The 24943-nt window shown below is 40.6% G+C and overlaps 1 protein-coding gene across 1 annotated transcript in view; it reads left to right on the plus strand.

The window, feature by feature from the left end:
• The first annotated feature begins 17660 nt into the window (after window positions 1–17660).
• The window catches only part of LOC119296009, a 16184-nt gene continuing 8901 nt past the window's right edge, over window positions 17661–24943 (plus strand). The window contains exons 1-9 of the mRNA XM_037574427.1: window positions 17661–17863; window positions 18479–18560; window positions 19615–19718; window positions 19897–20023; window positions 20474–20568; window positions 20844–20967; window positions 21473–21553; window positions 23122–23220; window positions 23317–23472. Coding sequence (XP_037430324.1) covers window positions 17826–17863; window positions 18479–18560; window positions 19615–19718; window positions 19897–20023; window positions 20474–20568; window positions 20844–20967; window positions 21473–21553; window positions 23122–23220; window positions 23317–23472 — 906 coding nt within the window. The 5' untranslated portion in view covers window positions 17661–17825. The remainder of the gene's footprint in view (window positions 17864–18478; window positions 18561–19614; window positions 19719–19896; window positions 20024–20473; window positions 20569–20843; window positions 20968–21472; window positions 21554–23121; window positions 23221–23316; window positions 23473–24943) is intronic.

A 24943-nucleotide genomic window follows, 5' to 3' on the forward strand; every position in this document is an offset into this window, starting at 1 on the left:
CCCAGTTATGTTGTGACGTTTGATAGCACACAAGGTGTTCCTCCGATATTCGGGAGTTGCATAATCTCATAGTTAGGCGAACATGTATAAGTCATGAAGAAAGCAGTAGCAATAAAACTGTAACGATCATAATGCTAAGCTAATGCATGGGTCTTGTCCATCACATCATTCTCTAATGATGTGACCCCATTCATCAAATGACAACACATGTCTATGGTTAGGAAACATAACCATCTTTGATTAATGAGCCAGTCAAGTAGAGGCATACTAGGGACACTATGTATTGTCTATGTATTCACACATGTACTAAGTTTCCGGTTAATACAATTCTAGCATGAATAATAAACATTTATCATGATATAAGGAAATATAAATAACAACTTTATTATTGCCGCTAGGGCATATTTCCTTCAGTCTCCCACTTGCTCTAGAGTCAATAATCAAGATTACAAAGTAATGATTCTAACACCCCTGGAGTCTCGGTGCTGGTCATGTTTTGCTTGTGAAAGAGGCTTACTCAAGAGGTCTGCAACATTGAGATCCGTATGTATCTTGCAAATATCTATGTCTTCCTCCTTCACTTGATGTCGGATGGAATTGAAGGGTCTCTTGATGTGTTTGGTTCTCTTGTGAAATCTGGATTCCTTTGCCAAGGCAATTGCTCCAGTATTGTCACAAAAGATTTTCATTGGACCCGATGCACTAGGTATTACACCTAGATCTGATATGAACTCCTTCATCTAGACTCCTTCATTTGCTACTTCCGAAGTAGCTATGTACTCTGCTTCACACGTAGATCCCGCCACGACGCTCTGCTTGGAACTGCACCAACTAACAGCTCCACCATTCAATATAAATATGTATCCGGTTTGCGATTTAGAGTCATCCGGATCATGTCAAAGCTTGCATTGACGTAACCATTTACGACAAGCTCTTTGTCACCTCCATAAACGAGAAACATATCCTTAGTCCTTTTCAGGTAATTCAGGATGTTCTTGACCGCTGTCCAGTGATCCACTCCTGGATTACTTTGGTATCTCCCTGCTATACTTATAGCAAGGCACACATCAGGTCTGGTACACAATATTGCATACATGATAGAACCTATGGCTGAAGCATAGGAAATGACTTTCTTTTTCTCTCTATCTTCTGCAGTGGTCGGGCATTGAGTTTGACTCAACTTCACACCTTGTAACACAGGCAAGAACCCTTTCTTTGACTGATTTGAACTTCTTCAAAACTTTATCAAGTATGTGCTTTGTGAAAGTCCAATTAAGTGTCTTGACCTATCTCTATAGATCTTGATGCCCAATATGTAAGAAGCTTCACCGAGGTCTTGCATTGAAAAATTCTTATTCAAGTATCCTTTTATGCTATCCAAAAATTATGTATTATTTCTAATCGACAATATGTCATCCACATATAATATTAGCTACGGAGCTCTCACTCACTTTCTTGTAAATACAGGCTTCTCCAAAAGTCTGTATAAAACCATATGCGTTGATCACATTATCAAAGCGTATATTCCAACTCCGAGAGGCTTGCACCAGTCCATAAATGGATCGCTAGAGCTTGCACACTTTGTTAGCTCCTTTTGGATCGACAAAACCTTCTAGTTGCATCATATACAACTCTTCTTTAGGAACTCCATTAAGGAATGCAGTTTTGACATCCATTTGCCAAATTTCATAATCATAAAATGCGGCAATTCCTAACATGATTCGGATAGACTTAAGCATCACTATGGGTGAGAAGGTCTCATCATAGTCAACTCCTTGAACTTGTCAAAAACCTTTCACAACAAGTCGAGCTTTGTAGACAGTAGCATTACCATCAACGTCAGTCTTCTTCTTGAAGATCCATTTATTTTCTATGGCTTGCCGATCATCGGGCAAGTCCACCAAAGTCCACACTTTGTTCTCATACATGGATCCCATCTCAGATTTCATGGCCTCAAGCCAGTTCGCAGAATCTGGGCTCATCATTGTTTCCTCATAGTTCGTAGGTTCATCGTGGTCTAGTAACATGACTTCCAGAATAGGATTACCATACCATTCTGGTGCGAACAATACTCTGGATGACCTACGAGGTTAGGTAGTAACTTGATCTGAAGTTTCATGATCATCATCATTAGCTTCCTCACTAATTGGTGTAGGAATCACTGGAACTAATTTCTGTGATGAACTACTTTCCAATTCAGGAGAAGGTACAATTACCTCATCAAGTTCTACTATCCTCCCACTCACTTCTTTTGAGAGAAACTCCTTCTCTAGAAAGGATCCAATCATAGCAATGAATATCTTGCCTTCGGATCTGTGATAGAAGGTGTACCCAACAGTTTCCTTTGGGTATCCTATGAAGATGCACTTCTCCGATTTGGGTTCGAGCTTATCAGGTTGAAGCTTTTTCACATAAGCATCACAACCCCAAACTTTAAGAAACGGCAACTTGGGTTTCTTGCCAAACCGCAGTTCATATGGTGTCGTCTCAACGAATTTTGATGGTGCCCTATTTAATGTGAATGCAACCGTCTCTAAAGCATAACCCCAAAATGATAGCGGTAAATCAGTAAGAGACATCATAGATCGCACCATATCAAATAAAGTACGGTTATGATGTTCGGACACACCATTATGATGTGGTGTTCTAGGTGGCGTGAGTTGCGAAACTATTCCACATTGTTTCAAATGAAGACCAAACTCGTAGCTCAAATATTCGCCTCCACGATCAGATTGTAAAAACTTTATTTTCTTGTTATGATGATTTTCCACTTCACTCTGAAATTCTTTGAACTTTTCAAATGTTTTAGACTTATGTTTCATTAAGTAGATATACCCATATCTGCTCAATCATCTATGAAGGTCAGAAAATAACGATACCCGCCATGAGCCTCAACACTCATTGGACCGCATACATCGGAATGTATTATTTCCAATAAGTCAGTAGCTCGTTCAATTGTTCTAGAGAATGGAGTTTTAGTCATCTTGCCCATGAGGCATGGTTCGCAAGCACCAAGTGATTCATAATCGAGTGATTCCAAAAGCCCATGAGCATGGAGTTTCTTCATGTGCTTTACACCAATATGACCTATACGGTAGTACCACAAATAAGTTGCACTATCATTATCAACTTTGCATCTTTTGGCTTCAATATTATGAACATGTGTATCACCAAGATCGAGATTCAACAAAAATAGACCACTCAACAAGGGTGCATGACCATAAAAGATATTACTCATATAAATAGAACAACCATTATTCTCTGATTTAAATGAATAATCGTCTCGCATCAAACAAGATCCAGATATAATGTTCATGCTCAACGCTGGCACCAAATAACAATTATTTAGGTCAAACTAATCCCGAAGGTAGATGTAGAGGTAGTGTGCCGACGGCGATCACATCGACCTTGGAACCATTTCCGACGCGCATCGTCACCTTGTCCTTAGCCAATCTTCGTTTAATCCGTAGCCCCTGTTTCGAGTTGCAAATATGAGCAGCAGAACCAGTATCAATACCCAGGCGCTACTACGAGCATTAGTAAGGTACACATCAATAACATGTATATCAAATATACATTTCACTTCGCCATCCTTCTTATCCGCCAAATACTTGGGACAGTTCCGCTTCCAGTGACCAGTCCCTTTGCAGTAGAAGCACTCAGTTTCAGGCTTAGGTCCAGACTTGGGCTTCTTCTCGGGAGTAGCAACTTGCTTGCTATTCTTCTTGAAGTTCCCCTTCATCCCTTTGCCCTTTTTCTTGAAACTAGTGGTCTTGTTAACCATCAACACTTGATGTTCCTTCTTGATTTCTACCTCCGTAGCCTTTAGCATTGCAAAGAGCTCAGGAATAGTCTTTTCCATCCCTTGCATATTATAGTTCATCATGAAGCCTTTATAGATTGGTGGCAGTGATTGAAGAACTCTGTCAATGACACTATCATCGGGAAGATTAACTCCCATCTGAGTTATGGTACCCAGACATTCTGAGTATGTGTTCACTGACAAAACTATTCTCCTCCATTTTGCAGCTATAGAACTTGTTGGAGACTTCATATCTCTCAACTCGGGCATTTGCTTGAAATATTAAAATCAACTCTTGGAACATCTCATATGCTCCATACCGTTCAAAACGTCTTTGAAGTCCCGATTCTAAGCCATAAAGCATGGCACACTGAACTATCGAGTAGTCACCAGATCGAGTCTGCCAGACGTTCATAACGTCAGCATCTACTCCTGCAGCAAGCCTTGCACCTAGCGGTGCTTCCAGGACATGATTCTTCTGTGCAGCAATGAGGATAATTCTCAAGTTATGGATCCAGTCCGTGTAATTGCTACCATCATCTTTCAACTTAGCTTTCTCTAGGAATGCATTAAAATTCAAGGGAATGGTAGCACGGGCCATTGATCTACAACAACATAGATATGCAAAAAACTATCAGGACTAAGTTCATGATAAATTAAAGTTCAATTAATCATATTACTAAAGAACTCCCACTTAGATAGACATCCCTCTAGTCATCTAAATGATCACGTGATCCAAATCAACTAAACCATGTCCAATCATCACGTGAGATGGAGTAGTTTTCAATGGTGAAGATTGATAACCCACAAGTATAGGGAATCAATTGTAGCCTCTTTCGATAAGAAGAGTGTCGAACCCAACGAGGAGCTAAAGGTAGAACAAATATTCCCTCAAGTTCTATTGACCACCGATACAACTCTACGCACGCTTGACGTTCGCTTTACCTAGAACAAGTAGGAAACTAGAAGTACTTTGCAGGTGTGATAGGATAGGATTGCAAGATAATAAAAAGCACGTAAATAAAAAGTAGGGGCTGTTTAGATAAAGAATCAATAAAGTAAATATAGGGAGTGTGGAAAAGTGGTGGTAGGAGTTGTGAAATTGTCCCTAAGCAATTGACTACTTTACTAGACCGATAGCAAGCTTTATGTGGGAGAGGCATAAGCTAACATACTTTCTCTTCTTGGATCATATGCACTTATGATTGGAACTCTAGAAAGCATCCGCAACTACTAAAGATCATTAAGGTAAAACCCAACCATAGCATTAAAGCATCAAGTTCCCTTTATCCCATACGCCACAACCCCCTTACTCGGGTTTACGCTTCTGTCACTCAAGCAACCCACTATAAGTGAATCATGAACGTATTGCAACACCCTACAGCGGGAATCCCTCACGCTTGCGCGACACGGAGGGCACAATAGGACAGCAACATAACCACAAGCAAATTAAACCAATCATATCAATTCATCAATCACTGGTGGGACAACGAAAATCTACTCAGACATCATAGGATGGCAACACATCATTGGATAATAATATGAAGCATAAAGCACCATGTTCAAGTAGAGGGTACAACGGGTTGCGGGAGAGTGGACCACTAAATATAGATGGGGGAAGGTGATGGAGATGTTGGTGAAGATGGCAGAGGTGTTGGTGTAGATCGCGGTGATGATGATGGCCCCCGACAGCGTTTCGGCGCCACCGGAAGTAAGGGGGAGAGAGACCCCCTTCTTCTTCTTCTTCTTCCTTGACCTTCTCCCTAGATGGGAGAAGGGTTTCCCGTCTGGTCCATGGTCTCCATGGCGTGGGAGGGGCGAGAGCCCCTCCGAGATTGGATATGTCTCTCTGTCTCTCTCTGTTTCTACGTTCCCCGATTCTACCCTTTCACCGTTTCTTTTATATCCGGAGATCCGTAACTCTGATTGGGTTGAAACCTTCGCCCAGATTTTTCTCCAAAAATTAGCTTTCTTGCGGTAAAAGAAGAGCGTCAACCACCTTACAGGGTGCCTACGAGGGTCAGGGGCGCGCCCCTGCCTCGTGGCCCCGTCGGGCACCATCTCGCGTTGGTTTTTCTTCCCAAAAATCTTAAATATTCCAAAAATGATCTCCATCCGTTTTTATCCCGTTTGGACTCCGTTTGATATGGGTTTCCGCGAAACATAAAACATGCAACAAACAGGAACTGGCACTGGGCACTGGGTCAATATGTTAGTCCCAAAAATAGTATAAAAAGTTGCCAAAAGTATATGAAAGTTTAATAATATTGGCATGGAACAATCAAAAATAATAGATACGACAAAGACGTATCAAACATCTCTATGTTGATCATATCTACTATATGATTCACGTTTGACCTTTCGGTCTCAGTGTTCCGAGGCCATATCTGCATATGCTAGGCTCGTCAAGTTTAACCCGAGTATTCTGCACGTGCAAAACTGGCTTGCACCCGCTGTATGTGAACGTAGAGCTTATCACACCCGATCATCACGTGGTGTCTCGGCACGACGAACTGTAACAATGATGCATACTCAAGGAGAACACTTATACCTTGAAAGTTAGTGAGGGATCATCTTATAATGCTACTGTCATACTAAGCGAAATAAGATGCATAAAGGATAAACATCACATGCAATCAAAATATGTGACATAATATGGCCATCATCATCTTGTGCCTTTGATCTCCATCTCCAAAGCACCGTCATGATCTCCATCGTCACCGGATCAACACCTTGATCTCCATCGTAGCATCGTTATCGTCTCGCCAACCATTGCTACTACGACTATCGCTGCCGCTTAGTGATAAAGTAAAGCAATTACATGGCGATTGCATTTCATACAATAAAGCGACAAACATATGGCTCCTGCCAGTTGCCGATAACTCTGTTAAAAAACATGATCATCTCATACAACAATTTATATCTCATCATGTCTTGACCATATCACATCACAACAAGCCCTGCAAAAACAAGTTAGACGTCCTCTACTTTGTTGTTGCAAGTTTTACGTGGCTACTACGGGCTTCTAGCAAGAACCACTCTTACCTACGCATTAAAACCACAACGATTATTCGTCAAGTGTGCTGTTTTAACCTTCAACAAGGACCGGCCGTAGTCAAACTTGATTCAACTAAAGTTGGAGAAACAGACACCCGCCAGCCACCTGTGTGTAAAGCATGTCGATAGAAGCAGTCTCATGAACACGGTCATGTATTTTCGGTCCGGGCCGCTTCATCCAACAATACCGCCGAATCAAAGTAAGATGTTGGTGGTAAGCAGTATGACTATTATCGCCCACAACTCTTTGTGTTCTACTCGTGCATATCATCTACACATAGACCTGGCTCGGATGCCACTGTTGGGGAATGTAAAATGCAATTTCAAAAACATTCCTACGATCACGCAAGATCTATCTAGGAGATGCATAGCAACGAGAGGGGGAGAGTCTATCCATGTACCCTCGTAGACCGAAAGCGGAAGCATTAGTTAACGCAGTTGATGTAGTCGAACGTCTTCACGATCCAACCGATCCAAGTACCAAATGTACGGCACCTCCGTGTTCAGCACACGTTCAGCTTGATGACGTCCCTCGAACTCTTGATCCAGTAGAGGGTCGAGGGAGAGTTCCGTTAGCACGACGGTGTGGCGACAGTGTTGATGATGTGATCCGCGCATGGCTTCGCCTAAGCACTACGATGTTATGACCGGAGGAGTAAACTGTGGAAGGGAGCACCGCACACGGCTAAGAGAAATCTTGGTGTACCTTTGGGGTGCCCCTGCCCACTAATATAAAGGAGGGAGGGAGGAGGTGATACGTCTCCAACATATCTATAATTTTTTATTGTTCCATGCTATTATATTACTCGTTTTGGATGTTTATGGGCTTTACTTTACACTTTTATATCATTTTTGGGACTAACCTACTAACCGGAGGCCAAGCCCGAATTGCTGATTTTTTGCCTATTTCAGTGTTTCGAAAAAAAGGAATATCAAACGGAGTCCAAACGGAATGAAACCTTCGGGAGCGATCTTTTTGGAACAAACACAATCCAGGAGACTTGGAGTGGACGTCAAGAAGTAGCCGAGGCGGCCACGAGTCAGGAGGGCACGCCATAGAGGGGTGGGAGCGCCCCCCACCCTCGTGGGCCCCTCGTGGCTCAACCAACCTACTTCTTCCTCCTATATATATCCACGTACCCCGAAAACATCCAGGAGCACCACGAAAACATATTTCCACCGCCGCAACCTTCTGTATCCGCGAGATCCCATCTTGGAGCCTTCGCCGGCGCTCCGCCGGAGGGGGAATCGACCACAGAGGGCTTATACATCAACACCATAGCCTCTCCGATGAGTTGTGAGTAGTTTAGCACAAACCTTCGGGTCCATAGTTATTAGCTAGATGGCTTCTTCTCTCTCTTTGAATCTCAATAGAAAGTTCTCCTTGATCTTCTTGGAGATCTATTCAATGTAACTCTTTTTGCGGTGTGTTTGTCGAGATCCAATGAATTGTGGGTTTATGATCAAGTTTATCTATGAGAAATAATTGAATCTCCTCTAAATTCTTTTATGTATGATTGGTTATCTTTGCAAGTCTCTTCGAATTATCAGTTTGGTTTGGCCTACTAGATTGATCTTTCTTGCAATGGGAGAAGTGCTTAGCTTTGGGTTCAATCTTGCGGTGTCCTTTCCTAGTGACAGCAGGGGCAGCAAGGCACATATTGTATTGTTGCCATCGAGGATAAAAAGATGGGGTTTATATCATATTTCTTGAGTTTATCCCTCTACATCATGTCATCTTTCTTAATGCGTTACTCTATTCTTATGAACTTAATACTTTAGATGCAGGCAGGAGTCAGTCGATGTGTGGAGTAATAGTAGTAGATAATGGAGTAATAGTAGTAGATAAATAGTAGTAGATTATGGATTTCAAGGAATTTAATTATGATAATTGTTCTTTAATAGATTATATTTCCTTGTTGCAATCTGTGTTGAATTCTCCTCATGCTTATAGTCAAAATAAAGCTTTTACCAAACATATCGTTGATGCTTTGATGGAATCTTATGAAGAAAAGCTTGAATTGGAAGTTTCTATACCTAGAAAACTTTATGATGAGTGGGAACCCACTATTAAAATTAAAAAAAAAGATCATGAATGCTATGCTTTGTGTGATTTGGGTGCTAGTGTTTCCACGATTCCGAAAACTTTACGTGATGTGCTAGGTTTCCATGAATTTGATGATTGTTCTTTAAACTTGCACCTTGCGGATTCCACTATTAAGAAACCTATGGGAAGGATTAATGATGTTCTTATTGTTGCAAATAGGAATTATGTGCCCGTAGATTTTATCGTTCTTGATATAGATTGCAATCTTTCATGTCCTATTATTCTTGGTAGACATTTCCTTAGAACGATTGGTGCATTATTGATATGAAGGAAGGGAATATTAGATTCCAATTTCCATTAAGGAAAGGCATGTAACACTTTCCTAGAAAGAAAATCAAATTACCTTATGAATCTATTATGCGAGCCACTTATGAATTGAATATCAAAGATGGCAATACTTAGATCTATTCTCGCTTTTATGCCTAGCTAGGGGCGTTAAACGATAGCGCTTGTTGGGAGGCAACACAATTTTATTTTTGTTCCTTTCTTTTTGCTACTGTTTAGTAATAAATAATTCATCTAGCCTCTGTTTAGACGTGGGTTATGTTTTAATTAGTGTTTGTGCCAAGTAGAACCTATAGGACAACCTACGGTGATAGTTAATTTGATTCTACTCAAAAACAGAAACTTCTGCACGCACGAGAATAATTTTAATAAATCACAGAAACGTGATTTTTAGTTGATTCTTTTTTAAGTAGATCAATAGACAAATTTCCCGGGACTTCCTATTTTGGTAGGAGTTTTAGAGTTCCAGAAGTATTCGAAAGTTACATATTTCTATAGACTATTCTGTTTTTGATAGATTCTGTTTCTCGTGTGTTGTTTGCTTATTTTGATGAATCTATGGCTAGTATCGGGGGTATGAACCATAGAGAAGCTGGAATACAGTAGGTTTAACACCAATATAAATAATTAATGAGTTCATTATAGTACCTTAAGTGGTGGTTTTTCTTTCTTGCACTAACGGAGCTTATGAGATTTCCTGTTGAGTTTTGTGTTGTGAAGTTTTCAAGTTTTGGGTAAAGATTTGATGGACTATGGAATAAGGAGTGGCAAGAGTCTAAGCTTGGGGATGCCCATGGCACCCCAAGATAATTCAAGGACAACCAAAAGCCTAAGCTTGGGGATGCCCCGGAAGGCATCCCCTCTTTCGTCTTCGTCTATCGGTAACTTTACTTGGAGCTATATTTTTATTCGCCACATGATATGTGTTTTGCTTGGAGCGTCTTGTATGATATGAGTCTTTGCTTTTTAGTCTACCACAATCATCCTTGTTGTACACACCTTTTGAGAGAGACAGACATGATTTGGAATTTATTAGAATACTCTATGTGCTTCACTTATATCTTTTGAGATAGATAATTTTGCTCTAGTGCTTCACATATATCTTTTAGAGCACGGCAGTGGTTTTATTTTTTAGAAATTATTGATCTCTCATGCTTCACTTATATTATTTTGAGAGTCTTTTAGAACATCATGGTATTTGCTATGGTTATAAAATTGGTCCTAGAATGAAGGGCATCCAAGTTGGGTATAATAAAAACTATCATAGGAAGTGAATTGGATTCTATGATCAATTTGATGCTTGATAATTGTTTTGAGTTATAAAGGTGGTAATGTTAGAGTCATGCTAGTTGGGTAATGATGAAATTGATAAATACTTGTGTTGAAGTTGGCAAGTCCCGTAGCATGCACGCATGGTAAAAGTTGTGTAACAAATTTGTTGCATGGGGTGCTCTTTTGATTGCCTTCCTTATGTGTGGAGGTCGGGGGCGCGCGATGGTTAACTCCTACCAACCTTCCCCATAGGAGCATGCGTAGTAGTACTTTGCTTCGAGGGCTAATAAAACTTTTGCAATAAGTATATGAGTTCTTTACGACTAATATGAGTCCATGGATTATACGCACTCTTACCTTTCCATCATTGCTAGCCTCTTCGGTACCGTGCATTGCCCTTTCTCACCTTGAGAGTTGGTGCAAACTTCGCCGGTGCATCCAAACCCCGTGATACGATATGCTCTATCACACATAAACCTCCTTATATCTTCCTCAAAACAGCCACCATACCTACCTATTATGGCATTTTCATAGCCATACCGAGATATATTGCCATGCAACTTTCCACCGTCCCGTTTATCATGACACGCATCATCATTGTCATATTGCCTTGCATGATCATGTAGTTGACATCATATTTGTGGCAAAGCCACCATGCTTAATTTTTCATACATGTCACTCTTGATTCATTGCCCATCCTGGTACACGCCGGAGGCATTCATATAGAGTCATATTTTGTTCTAGTATCGAGTTGTAATCAATGAGTTGTAAATAAATAGAAGTGTGATGATCATCATTATTAGAGCATTGTCCCTAAAAAAAGAAGAAAAAAGGCCAAAAAAAGAAAGGCCAATAAAAGAAAAAAAAAGAAAGGCCAAAAGAAAGAAAGGCCCAAAAAAAGGGACAATGTTACTATCTTTTTCCACACTTGTGCTTCAAAGTAGCACCATGTTCTTCATATAGAGTCTCATATGTTGTCACTTTCATATACTAGTGGGAATTTTTCATTATAGAACTTGGCTTGTATATTCCAACGATGGGCTTCCTCAAAATGCCCTAGGTCTTCGTGAGCAAGCAAGTTGGATGCACACCCACTTAGTTTCTTTTGTTGAGCTTTCATACATTTATAGCTCTAGTGCATCTGTTGCATGGCAATCCCTACTCCTCATGTCGACATCAATTGATGGGCATCTCCATAGCCCGTTGTTTAGCCTCCTCAACGTGAGACTTTCTCCTTTTTGTCTTCTCCACACAACCTCCATCATCATATTCTATTCCACCCATAGTCTTATATCCATGGCTCGCGCTCATGTATTGCGTGAGAGTTGAAAAAAGCTGAAGTGCGTTAAAAAGTATGAACCAATTGCTTGGCTGAAACCGGGGTTGTGCTTGATGGGAGTATTTTGTGTGATCAAAATGAAGCATAGCCTAACTATATGATTTCGTACGGATGAACTTTCTTTAGCCATGTTATTTTTAGAAGACATGATTGCCTTGTTAGTATGCATGAACTTTTGTCTTGAATCATTTGGATCTGACACATCCATGCCATAATAGAGAAAATTACATTGAAAATTATGCTAGGTAGCATTCCACATCAAAAATTCTGTTTTTATCATTTACCTACTTGAGGACGAGCAGGAATTAAGCTTGGGGATACTTGATACGTCTCCAACGTATCTATAATTTTTGATTGTTCCATGCTATTATATTACCCGTTTTGGATATTTATGGGCTTTACTTTACACTTTTATATCATTTTTGGGACTAACCTACTAACAGGAGGCCCAACCCGAATTGCTGTTTTATTTTGCCAATTTCAGTGTTTCGAAGAAAAGGAATATCAAACTGAGTCCAAACGGAATGAAACCTTCAGGAGCGATCTTTTTGGAAAAAACGCAATCCAGGAGACTTGGAGTGGACGTCAAGAAGCAGCCGAGGCGGCCACGAGGCAGGAGGGCACGCCCTAGGGGGGTGAGCGCGCCCCCACCCTCGTGGGCCCCTTGTGGCTCAACCCACCTACTTCTTCCTCCTATATATATCCACATACCCCAAAAAATATCCAGGAGCACCACGAAAACCTATTTCCACTGCCGCAACCTTCTGTATCCGCGAGATCCCATCTTGGAGCCTTCGCCGACACTCCGCCGGAGGGGGAATTGACCACGGAGGGCTTCTACATCAACACCATAGCCTCTCCGATGAGTTGTGAGTACTTTACCACAGACCTTCGGGTCCATAGTTATTAGTTAGATGGCTTCTTCTCTCTCTTTGAATCTCAATACAAAGTTCTCCTTGATCTTCTTGGAGATCTATTCAATGTAACTCTTTTTGCGGTGTGTTTGTCGAGATCCGGTGAATTGTGGGTTTATGATCAAGTTTTTCTATGAGAAATAATTGAATCTCCTCTAAATTCTTTTATGTATGATTGGTTATCTTTGCAAGTCTCTTCGAATTATCAGTTTGGTTTGGCCTACTAGATTGACCTTTCTTGCAATGGGAGTAGTGCTTAGCTTTGGGTTCAATCTGCGGTGTCCTTTCCCAGTGACAGCAGGGGCAGTAAGGCACGTATTGTATTGTTGCCATCGACGATAAAAAGATGGGTTTATATCATATTGCTTGAGTTTATCCCTCTACATCATGTCATCTTTCTTAATGCGTTACTCTGTTCTTATGAACTTAATACTCTAGATGCAGGGAGGAGTCGGTCGATGTGTGGAGTAATAGTAGTAGATGCAGGCAGGAGTCGGTCTACTTGTCGCGGATGTGATGCCTATATACATGATCATGCCTATATATTCTCATAACTATGCACTTTTCTATCAATTGCTCAACAGTGATCTGTGTCACCCACCTTAATACTTATGCTATCTTGAGAGAAGCCACTAGTGAAACCTATGGCTCTTGGGTCTATCTTTTGACATATAAGTTTCCGATCTATCTTTATTCACAATCTTTACTTTCCAATCTATATCATAAAAATAACAAAAATATTTATCTTATCTTTTTATCTATCAGATCTCACTTTCGCAAGTTACCGTGAAGGGATTGACAACCCCTTTATCGCGTTGGTCGCGAGGTTCTTGTTTGTTTGTGTAGGTATGAGGGACTTTTGAGGATCCTCCTACTGGATTGATACCTTGGTTCTCAAAAGATAAGGGAAATACTTATGGTACTTTGCTTCATCGCCCTTTCCTCTTCAAGGGAAAACCAACGCAGTGCTCAAGAGGTAGCAGGAGGCGGCCAACCTGGAGGGGGCGCGCCAAGGGGGAGTCCTAATAGGACTCCTAGTGCTAGTAGGATTCCCCTTCCTTTCCGCAGAGGAGAAGGGGAAGGGAGAGAGGGGGAGAAGGAAAGGGGGGCTCCCCTAGTCCAATTCGGTTTGGATAGGGGGGGCGCGCGCCACCTCCTGGCCGTCGGCCTCCTCTTCCCACTAAGGCCCATGAAGGCTTAATACTCTCCCTGGGGGTTCCGGTAACCTCCCGGTACTCCAAAAAATGTCTGAACCTCTCCGAAACTATTTCGGTGTCCGAACATAACCTTTAAATATATCAATCTTTATGTCTCGACCATTTCGAGACTCCTTGTCCTGTCCGCGATCTCATCTGGGACTCCGAACAATAAAACACACATAACTCTTAATACAAATCGTCATCGAACGTTAAGCGTGCGGACCCTAAGGGTTCGAGAACTATGTAGACATGATCGGGACACATCTCCAATCAATAACCAATAGCGGAACCTAGCTCATATTGTCTCCTACATATTCTATGAAGTTCTTTATCGGTCAAACCGCATAACAACATACGTTGTTCCCTTTGTCATTGGTATATTACTTGTCCGAGATTCGATCGTCGGTATCATCATACCTGGTTCAATTTCGTTACCGGCAAGTCTCTTTACTCGTTCCGTAATGCTTCATCCCGTCACTAACTCATTATTCACATTACTTGCAAGGCTTATAGTGATGAGCATTACCGAGAGGGCCCGGAGATACCTCTCCGATACACAGAGTGACAAATCCTAATCTTGATCTATGCCAACTCAACAAGCACCTTCAGAGACACCTGTAGAGCATCTTTATAATCACCCAATTACGCTGTGACGTTTCATAGCTGTAGGATCGAAAGTATGTCTAGAGGGGGGGGGGTGATTAGACTACTTGACCAAATAAAACTTAACCTTTTCCCAATTTTAATTCTTGGTAGATTTTAGCAACTTGGCACAAGTCAAGCAATCTCAATACAATTCATGCAAGCACGCAAAGAGTATATGAGCAGCGAAAAGTAAAGCATGCAACTTGGAAGAAAGTAAATGGGAGGAGTTTGGAGGGAGAAAACGCAATGTTGACACGGAGATTTTTGGCATGGTTTCGATAGGTGGTGCTATCGTACATTCACGTTGATGGAGACTTCAACCCACGAAGGGTAACGGGCGCGAGAGTCCACGGAGGGCTCCACCCACGAAGGGTCCACAAAGAAGCAACCTTGCCTATCCCACCATGGCCATCGCCCACGAAGGACTTACCTCACTTGGGTAGATTTTCACGAAGTAGGCGATCTCCTTGCCCTTACAAACTCCTTGGTTCAACTCCACAATCTTGACGGAGGCTCCCAACTGACGCCTAACCAATCTAGGAGACACCACTCTCCAAAAGATAATAGATGGTGTGTTGATGATGAACTCCTTGCTCTTGTGCTTCAAATGATAGTCTCCCCAACACTCAACTCTCTCACACAGATTTGGCTATGGTGGAAAGATGATTTGAGTGGAAAGCAACTTGGGGAAGGCTAGAGATCAAGATTCTTGTGGTTGGAATGGAATGTCTTGGTCTCAACACATGAGTAGGTGGTTCTCTCTCATAAAATGAATGACGGAAGTTTAGGCATGTTCTGATGGCTCTCTCCAAGAATGAAGAATGGGTGGAGGGGTATATATAGCCTCCACACAAAATCTAACTGTTACACACAAGTTCCCAAACTCGGTGAGACCGAATGGTAAAACTCGGTCAGACCAATTCAGATCAAAATATGAACGTTAGGATTTTCGGTGGGACCGATGCAATCAACTCGGTGGGACCGATACTCTAGGGTTAGGGCATAACTTAATCTCGGTGTGACCGATCACATGAACTCGGTGAGACCGATTTCAGTAATAGGCGCATAGAGAGTTGGTCAGGCAAACTCGTTGGGACCGATTCGCTCACTTCGGTGAGACCGAAGTGTTACGAAAAGGAAATAGTGAATTTGCATTGCAGACTCGGTGGGACTGATTTGCTCATCTCGGTGGGACCAAAACGTTACAAAAAGGAAACATGGAATTTGCAATCCCATCTCGGTGAGACCGAGATCCCTATCGATGAAACTGAAGTGACTAGGGTTTGTGGCAGTGGCTATGTCAAATGAACTCGGTGGCGCTGGATATATCAAATCGGTGGGGACGAGTTTGACTTTTAGGTTTAGGGCTTATGTGAAAATGAGAAAGTGGTTGAGGGTTTTGGAGCATATCACTAAGCATTTTGAGCAAGCAAGCTATTAAGCAACGCCTCACCCCTTTTTAATAGTATTGGCTTTCCTATGGTCTCAATGTGATCTTTGATCAATTAAATAAAAATGTAGAGTCTTGAGCTTGTTGCCAATATGCGTCCTTAGCATTTTGAGGGCTCCACATCTCTAGTCCATGCCATGCCAATTATTGAACTTTCTGAAATGATCATCTTGAAAGAGCATTAGTTCAATGAGCTATATGTTGTTAAGAATTACCAAAACCACCCAGAGATTAGTTGCACTTTCAATAGCACACAAGGTGTTCCTCCGGTATTCGGGAATTGCATAATCTCATAGTCAGAGGAACATGTATAAGTCATGAAGAAAGCAGTAGCAATAAATCTGTAACGATCATAATGCTAAGCTAATGGATGGGTCTTGTCCATCACATCATTCTCTAATGATGTGATCCCATTCATCAAATGACAACACATGTCTATTGGTTAGGAAACATAACCATATTTGATTAACGAGCTAGTCAAGTATAGGCATACTAGGGACACTATGTATTGTCTATGTATTCACACATGTACTAAGTTTCTGGTTAATACAATTCTAGCATGAATAATAAACATTTATCATGTTATAAGAAAATATAAATAACAACTTTATTATTACCTCTAGGGCATATTTTCTTCACTAGGTGCGGGTGACTATTTATAGCTGGAGCAATCTTGAGGGTGCAATGACCAATCGGGCCTACGGCTCAACCAATGGCCAACCAACATGTTTCTAATGGTCAAAATTTCAATAGCATATAGCAAATTTACTTGAGGAACAAATAAAGCTGACTCCACTTCTAGAGAATTTCTCTCGCAACCATAAGAACTTCATCTCTAGCTGACAAGTAATAACTCATCGCACCCCCTTATACTATATGACTCAAATAGAGATAATGCAACTATGAAAGAAAACTACGCCTCCACTTCGTCTTCATTCTTCTTTCCTGCACTCATTTTCCCTCAAATGCCGCACCTAGTAAATGCTTTTACTCAACAATATTTTGGAGGGTCGTCTCTGGCATGCAATCTCCTTGATAGCTTTAGCATTCTTCTTTGTTGCACACATAATTATCGCATGAGTTTATGGCAAACTCTTTAATTTTCTTCAGGGATCATATTTCTGTGTGTGCACTAAGAAACCCGTTAGTTCCTCTCTGTTTTGTCCAACAATCTCTAAAATATAAGGGGCATAAGACTGCACCAACAAGACATACGAATGGGGAGGATAGATGAAGGAGCGGAACGGGGAACATTAAGTCCTTTTTAGAGAGAAAATAATCATTTTAATTTTTTGATGAGAAAATAATCATTTTAATTGATAAATGTCACTAGTCATGTGTTTCGCGCCATGCCCGGGCTTGGGATTTTGAAACTGCTCTTTGTTGAGCCCAGTCCGAAATATGGCCCGGCCCGGCCTTGGAAATGATCATGTTCATCGGATGAAAAAATAAGAAGAAGAGAGGGTCAAAACTCAAAAACAGCCATCCGGGAACGGAGGAAGGCAAGTACCCCCACTCAAGGCACCCGACTAAATTAATCACCATCAATCAATCAATTAAAAAGCGGTGGGTAGGGGAGGGGAGAAGGGGGGGAGAAATCAGAAGCGATCAGAGGAGAGAGGGAAGGAGGGAGGGAGGGAGGCCAGCGAGCGAGGAGAGAGGGAGAGAGCAGAGTTGCCTGCTTTGCTTCGTGCACCCAATCTCCCTCAACCTCTACCTTTCCCTCTCCCCGGAGATTCTTCTCTCTCTCATCCGATGGACCAGCTGGTGAATTTCATCATCCGCCCGCCCAGGTGAGCTCCCCTGTTCCGTTCCTTCAGCCACCCCACCCCGCCCCACCGTCTCGATTCGGTAGGCGTAGGTTTGGATCTGAGCCGCGCGGGCTTGAGGTGCGTCGGTTCGGCTCGCTGGACTTGCGCGGCCGATTGTGCTCGCCCCCCATACGATTTGCTGTCGTTGAATTGGGGTAGGGTGATTGCTTCACGCGGTCCCTTAATTCCGGTAGATTCGTCATTGACTTTTGGATTACGCTAGTGATATAGATGGCACTAGCAGTTCGGTTCATCAGATTGATGGTGATTAATTTAGGTTACACATATACAAATGAACTTGAGTGGCTGCCTGCCTGCAAATGTTGTGGTGTTGTGCTCACGAAATTGTTACTGTGGCATTTGAACTCTATCCTATGCTTTTTTAAGTAGTGCTTCCATTCCACTTCAGCAAGCTACTCTTCTATTCTCCTAAATACAAAAATTCCTAGATTTCCTATTGCCGAGAGTTAGACAAGTCTGATATGGGGCTACAGTAGATATTCATTAGACGAACATGAGTAGCTATGCTTCTTTAGGTAACTCCCTAACTTGATGGTCATACTCTGTTAACCTATTTGATACATTCTTGCGTTGCAGAGCTGACTACAGTCCAGACGATGATCTACTGGAGCAGGAGTTTATGCTCAAGGGAAGATGGTTTCAGAGGAAGGACCTGGAGGTTATATATGTTTTATATTTCTGTGTTACGGTGATAACACATTAACAGCAACATCAGAAACCTATTTCCTTTGTTCTATTATATTGCTTTTGTATGCGCTATACACATTAGAAAAAACCCTCCATCTTCATTGCCAGAAAAACTCAATACAATCTGTTGGCCTTGTTGTCTGCTAAAAAATCATGAATTGAAACTTGGATTCCATTATCAATGGCATAAAGATATAAATAGCATGGTCGTTCTTTAAGACAGTGTTTAATTTGGAATCATTTAACAAGTGAGGCAGGTTCAGTTTTGAACAATGCAAGTAGGATGCAAGGGATAAACAGGAAATCTGCTAGGCTGATGCCAGATCTGGGCCACTAGATGTGGGTCATTATAGGTAGCCAATGCGTAACAAGTTTGTGGGTGATCTAGGATATATATAATTACATGTAGTTTTCCATTTGAATTTTTTGGTCATATGGTAATAAAGACCACGAAGGGGAGCCTTGGTGCAGCGGTAAAGCTGTTGCTTTGTTACCATGAGGTCACGGGTTTGAGTCCTGGAACAGCCTCTTGCTGAAATCTATGGAAAGGCTGCATACAGGAGACCTCAAGTGGTCGGACCCATCCCTGAACCCTGTGCAAGCCGGAGCTACATGCACCGGGCTGCCCTTCCATGCTATTTTGAATTTTTCAGTTCCAATAAAGAAATTCTTTGTAAAACCCGTTATTTGGCTACCATTTTTCTCTAATTGGCCTATGTGCTTAGATTCTGTGATGTATAAGAAATGTACATGAGATTATAGTATCTATTACAGGTGTGAATTATATCTTATGACATCTTTCCCATCTTTAAGCATTTGTATTGCTGTCTTGTTTGTTGCATTTGTTTTTTCCTGGTGTACTGTAATAATAGTCACACTGAAATTGGCTTGCTAGCTTTTTTGTCATTTATCAGATGACATAGATTACACATAATGTACATTGGCTTTCGGTTTGTGCAGGTAAATTTTGCTTTCTTATGTGGCTTGCCATGGTATATATTTGATATGCAGTCTCCTTTTTTCAGGTAGTAAATAGCCAGGGCAAGAAGTTGCAGTGTAGCCACTACATACCTGCTGTGATTCCTGAAGGAACAGCACTTCCTTGTGTTATATACTGTCATGGAAACAGGTAGAGACGTAGAGTATATGTACACATTATCCTTTTGTTTAATAGGCTTGTTTTTCAGTTTTGGCAAAATGCCTTTCCATCTATTACTAATAAAGCACAATTCTAGTCCTTTACATTCTCTAAGATAGTCTATTCTATTTTTGCCAGGATTAATTGAACTGCATTTTTTGTTTTCCAGTGGATGCAGAGCTGATGCTAGTGAAGCCGCCATTATTCTTCTACCATCAAATATTACAGTCTTTACACTGGACTTTTCAGGGTCTGGTCTCTCTGAAGGAGAGCATGTCACCTTGGGCTGGAATGAAGTGAGTTTGCCTTACGCAGATAGAAGATTAAAAAATGACACATGGTTCTGGAACCTTCTGTTTGCTTTATATGTTGTACATGCACAATTAGTTCAGATGCTATTAGGTAAATTGAGAAACAAATAACACATAATAATCTGGTATGCATTTTATGTCTTTGTACAGAAATAGATAATCTTAAAACCTATCATAACAGTGAAATGGATGGTTAGTGAAATCTAAAACTTTGTGCAGAGGATTAATGGCAGTATATCGTTTATAGCAAGACAGTTTTTTTTCCTTCACATTTGACTGAATTGTAAATGTTCCTTTACGCCAGTTGAACCACCTATTCCTTCATCTCATTTTCTGCTCTGGGCCATCAACGCGTCAGTTTTTCTTGAGGCACTTAATTAAATCGTTTTCATTGCTTTCGAAGACATAATGCTGATATCACTTTCTTCTATACAGAAAGAAGATCTGAAAGCTGTTGTTAATTATTTGCGGACAGATGGGAACATATCTTGCATTGCTCTGTGGGGTCGCTCAATGGGTGCGGTCACAAGGTGTGTTCAGTATGTTGAAATGAACTCTCATTTTCTCCCGTAGTGGTCAGAAATTAGTTAATCACGATTCCCTGTTTTTCAGCTTAGTTTGCTTGTATGCCCTATGATATTCCTCTGTAATATTCGGCTTCATGTGCTTGTAGGCTTTAAAATACCCATATGTAATATTGTTGCTTGTATTTGTGTTCTTGTGTGTTTGTGCGGATAGGAACATGTACATACTTAAACACTCTAAATTTTACCTTACTCAGAATGTTTGGACTCTTTTCTTTCAGTCTAATGTATGGAGCGGAGGATCCATCAATTGCTGGAATGGTTCTTGATAGTCCATTCTCTAACCTTGTTGACTTGATGATGGAACTAGTTGATACCTACAAATACCCCTTGCCAAAATTCACGGTAAGCATAATTTGATGATGGGGATTCATCGGTTATCAATTGTTACTAGCAATGTGTATGTGCGGCTGTTGGCCCAGGGAATAGTGGAGTTGATGAGCTTGCGCTTTAGCATGTTGTTTTTGCAAATTTGTTCTCCTACATAACCCACCTTATAGCACCATTTCTATAATTGAACATGGCTACCCAAAGAGCCTAATGGAGCCATTCATGATCTTTTTTATCCAAAAGACTACTTTGTCTGTTGTTTATCAATACAGTTAGTTCCAGTGATGAATGAGCACGAGTCACTTAAAATTTAATTCAAATTACGCATGAGTTCCTGTGCGCTTGCGACTGCCAAGTTACAGAGTTTGTGACCACTGATTTTTGTAATTATAATTCCACATGTGTTGCTTGACTTCTGTTAATTTTATTTGTTCTAGATATGCTCCCACAATTTTGATGCATATTTGCAGATGGTATATCCCATCTTATATATTATGGAGCTTCTGTTTGTTTTGTTTAGGTAAAACTTGCAATACAGCACATGCGGAAGATTGTCAAGAAAAAAGCCAGCTTTGACATCATGGATCTTGATACCATTCAGGTTTATTATTGCCTTGTCTTAAGTTACTGGGGATACTGATATTGTTTGTTCTTATACACATGATGTTATTTGCTATTAGCTGCTTGGAGATTTCACAAGCTTTTTCTTTGTTTTGCTCTTGTAAATAATAGTACAGCTCAGAGAGCTAGATTGGTTTTCACACAGTTTGATCTTATCGACGAGCACAAAGCCGAATAGGAAACTGGGGAAATTATGCGAACCATTTTCCTTTAGGAAGTAGATGACGGTATAGTTGCCGGATTTGGTGGGACCGGCTTCGAATCCTGATCTAGATCGATCGACCTAGATTAGGGTTCGAGATTGTTGGTTTTGAACAGAATTCGTTGCCAGAGTTGCGATCCTAAGCGAACCAGAAAAATGAAATCACAGGGTGAGCGCCATGGGGAGGCTGGCTGGGAGGGAGAAGGTAGTTGGAGAAAAGATAGATGAAAGATGACGACCATCGTGCCTGGGCTCTCTATCGTCGGTCGTCCATTGCTGTTGCAGCTCCTGGCCACCATACAATATTTTTCTTTGCCTGCTGGTTGCTGGTGAAAGAAGTAGATATGTGTAGCAGCTTAAGGACATGGAGAAGCGGAATAGCTTAGCTATAAGATGTGACGAAGCAGGAGCAAGAACGCAAGCAGCAGACGAATAACGGCGTGAGCAGAGCAAGAATTACAGAAGCAATAGAAGCGCTAGGGTGGAGCTCTTTTTTCCAGAAGAGGAAGTGGAGCTAGGTCACGTGAAGGTTACTAGGCCATAGCTGGGCCTTGTACACCAACAGGCAGGGTGTTTTTATTCAAGTATGAGTATTTTTTTCATCTACGGCATGAGCAGAGCAAGAATTGCAGAAGCAATAGAAGCACTGGGGTGGAGCTCTTTTTTAATTCCAGAAGAGGAAGTGGAGCTAGGTCACGTGAAGGTTACTGGGCCATAACTGGGCCTCATACACCAGCAGCCAGGGTGTTTTTATTCAAGTACTAGTGGTTGGGGCCCGCCATTGCGGGCCGCTTGAGAGGAAGCTATGCGCACCTCACCATCATGTCAAATTTTTAAAAAAATATTCTCGCGTCACGTGGACATCACAACCATCTTAAAAGGAAAAAGAAAAACCCTAAAAAAACTTCTCTCAAAAAAAGTCTCCCTACGTAAAAAAAACTCTAAAAAAAAACTTTCTCACCGTGACCAACCAGCATGCGCCACATGGCATAGCTGGTTAGCCACCATTCTAGCGCCTCTTAATGGGTTTAATGAATTGGTTTCCGAATTCGCGAATCAGGGATGTATACCCCCCATCGAACTCGATTATATTAGAAAGTACCGAACCGCGAATCTGGTTACTAAGGATGATGGTTCCTACTCCAATTGCCAACTGCATAGTGCAAGCTTATTGAATGTGATTCTGTACAGTTCGGTCTTATCGACGAACACAAAGCTGAATCGGAAACTGGGAGAGCTATGCGAACTATACTAGGAGATATCCTTTAAAAACTTAAATATGATTCTGTTTTGACAGCATATAGAATTATGGATACATGTTTAGTATCTGACCGTAAACCCTTCAGGTAGCAAAGCGATGTTTTGTTCCTGCTTTGTTTGGACATGCAACTGAGGATGATTTTATACTACCGCATCATTCAGACAAAATTTGTGAAGCATATGTTGTAAGTTTCTACCTCCCCATTCAGCATGAAACATAAATTACTTATTGTCTGTCAAGATAGTAACATATGGTATGGTTTGTCCTAATGTGTCTGCAGGGAGACAAAAACATTATAAAATTTGATGGGGACCACAATTCACCCCGACCACAATTTTACTTTGACTCAATCACAATATTTTTTCATAATGTGCTAAACCCACCTGATGTCCCTGACGATCATTATTTCCTGACACCACATGGCAGCCTTGGTCAGGTACTACAGATTGGTATTCCTCAAGTCTTGAAATGTGTTAATTTTACTTACATAGGTTCTGTATATGTTATTTATCTCTATTGCATAGCCTAAGAGGCATATATATAGGTTCCGTAAATTTTACTTACATAGGTTCCGTAAATTTTGTCTTATTTCAGATGTCAAAAGAGAATGTAAGAGAATATATAATCGCCGTAAAAAATATTTTATGTTATGTGAAATTACAAATGTAAAACATAGTGTAAAATATACATAAAATGCTATTTTTCTTGTCTTATGACCTATATTTTTGTTTTCTTATGTCAAATTTTACGTAGTGAATCACTATGAATGTAACTATTTGTATTTCAAATATAATTTATTTATGGAACGGTCGTAAGATTACCTCGGGTGAAGAATAACTTATTCTGCACCCTGGGTGATGAATAGTAACACTAGGGATTGACTATTCGTCACCCTGGGTGAGGAATAGTTATTCTTCACCCCCCTCTATTTTCATGTCAATGCACCGTAATTTTACGTTCCGTAAATTTTGTCTTATTTCAGACGTCAAAAGAGAATGTAAGAGAATATATAATCGCCGTAAAAAATATTTTATGTTATGTAAAATTACAAATGTAAAACACAGTGTAAAATATACATAAAATGCTATTTTTCTTGTCTTATGACCTACTCCCTCCGTTCGGAATTACTCGTCCAAGAAATGAATGTATCTAGATGTATTTTAGTTGTAGATACATCCATTTTTGTGACAAGTAGTTCCGAATGGAGGGAGTATATTTTTGTTTTCTTATGTCAAATTTTACGTAGTGAATCACTATGAATGTAACTATTTGTATTTCAAATATAATTTATTTATGAAACGATTGTAAGATTACCTCGGGTGAAGAATAACTTATTTGCACCCTGGGTGATGAATAGTATATGAGGGAGTAGGATTTTCTACAATAGCTTGCCACAGAATTGGTTAAGGTTTTTGATGGTGCAAAAGTTCTAAAAAATACTGAAAAAAATACTGAACCAACACACCTATAATATAACATGATCCAAGGGAGGGATTGAAAAAATATGACTGCATGTGTTCAGCTTGTTTTTTTCACTGAGGACACATAAATGCATATTTTCGCAATCACACCGTTGGATCATCTTGTTATATTAGAGTGAGGCCCCCCTATTTATTTTATATTTTTTACTTACTTTTAAGCTGTTAAATGTTTAGCAAGCCTTAACTAGTTCTGTGGCAAGCTATGATAGACACAATTTTACCTATATAGGATTTTCTAAAATATATATAGTAACGCTAAACTAAGCGTGAGTGTAGAATAGCTTATTCTACACCCCAGGAACGATACATACAAAATATAGTAACATACTATAAAAAAAGTAATTTTTGTCAAATAGTAGTAAATTACAAACTTGGGTAGTACAAACTATTTTCCGAATTACTACATTTTATATGTTGTTTTACTAG

This window comes from Triticum dicoccoides, chromosome 4B (genome assembly GCF_002162155.2).
Source record: "Triticum dicoccoides isolate Atlit2015 ecotype Zavitan chromosome 4B, WEW_v2.0, whole genome shotgun sequence".
Taxonomy (NCBI): domain Eukaryota; kingdom Viridiplantae; phylum Streptophyta; class Magnoliopsida; order Poales; family Poaceae; genus Triticum; species Triticum dicoccoides.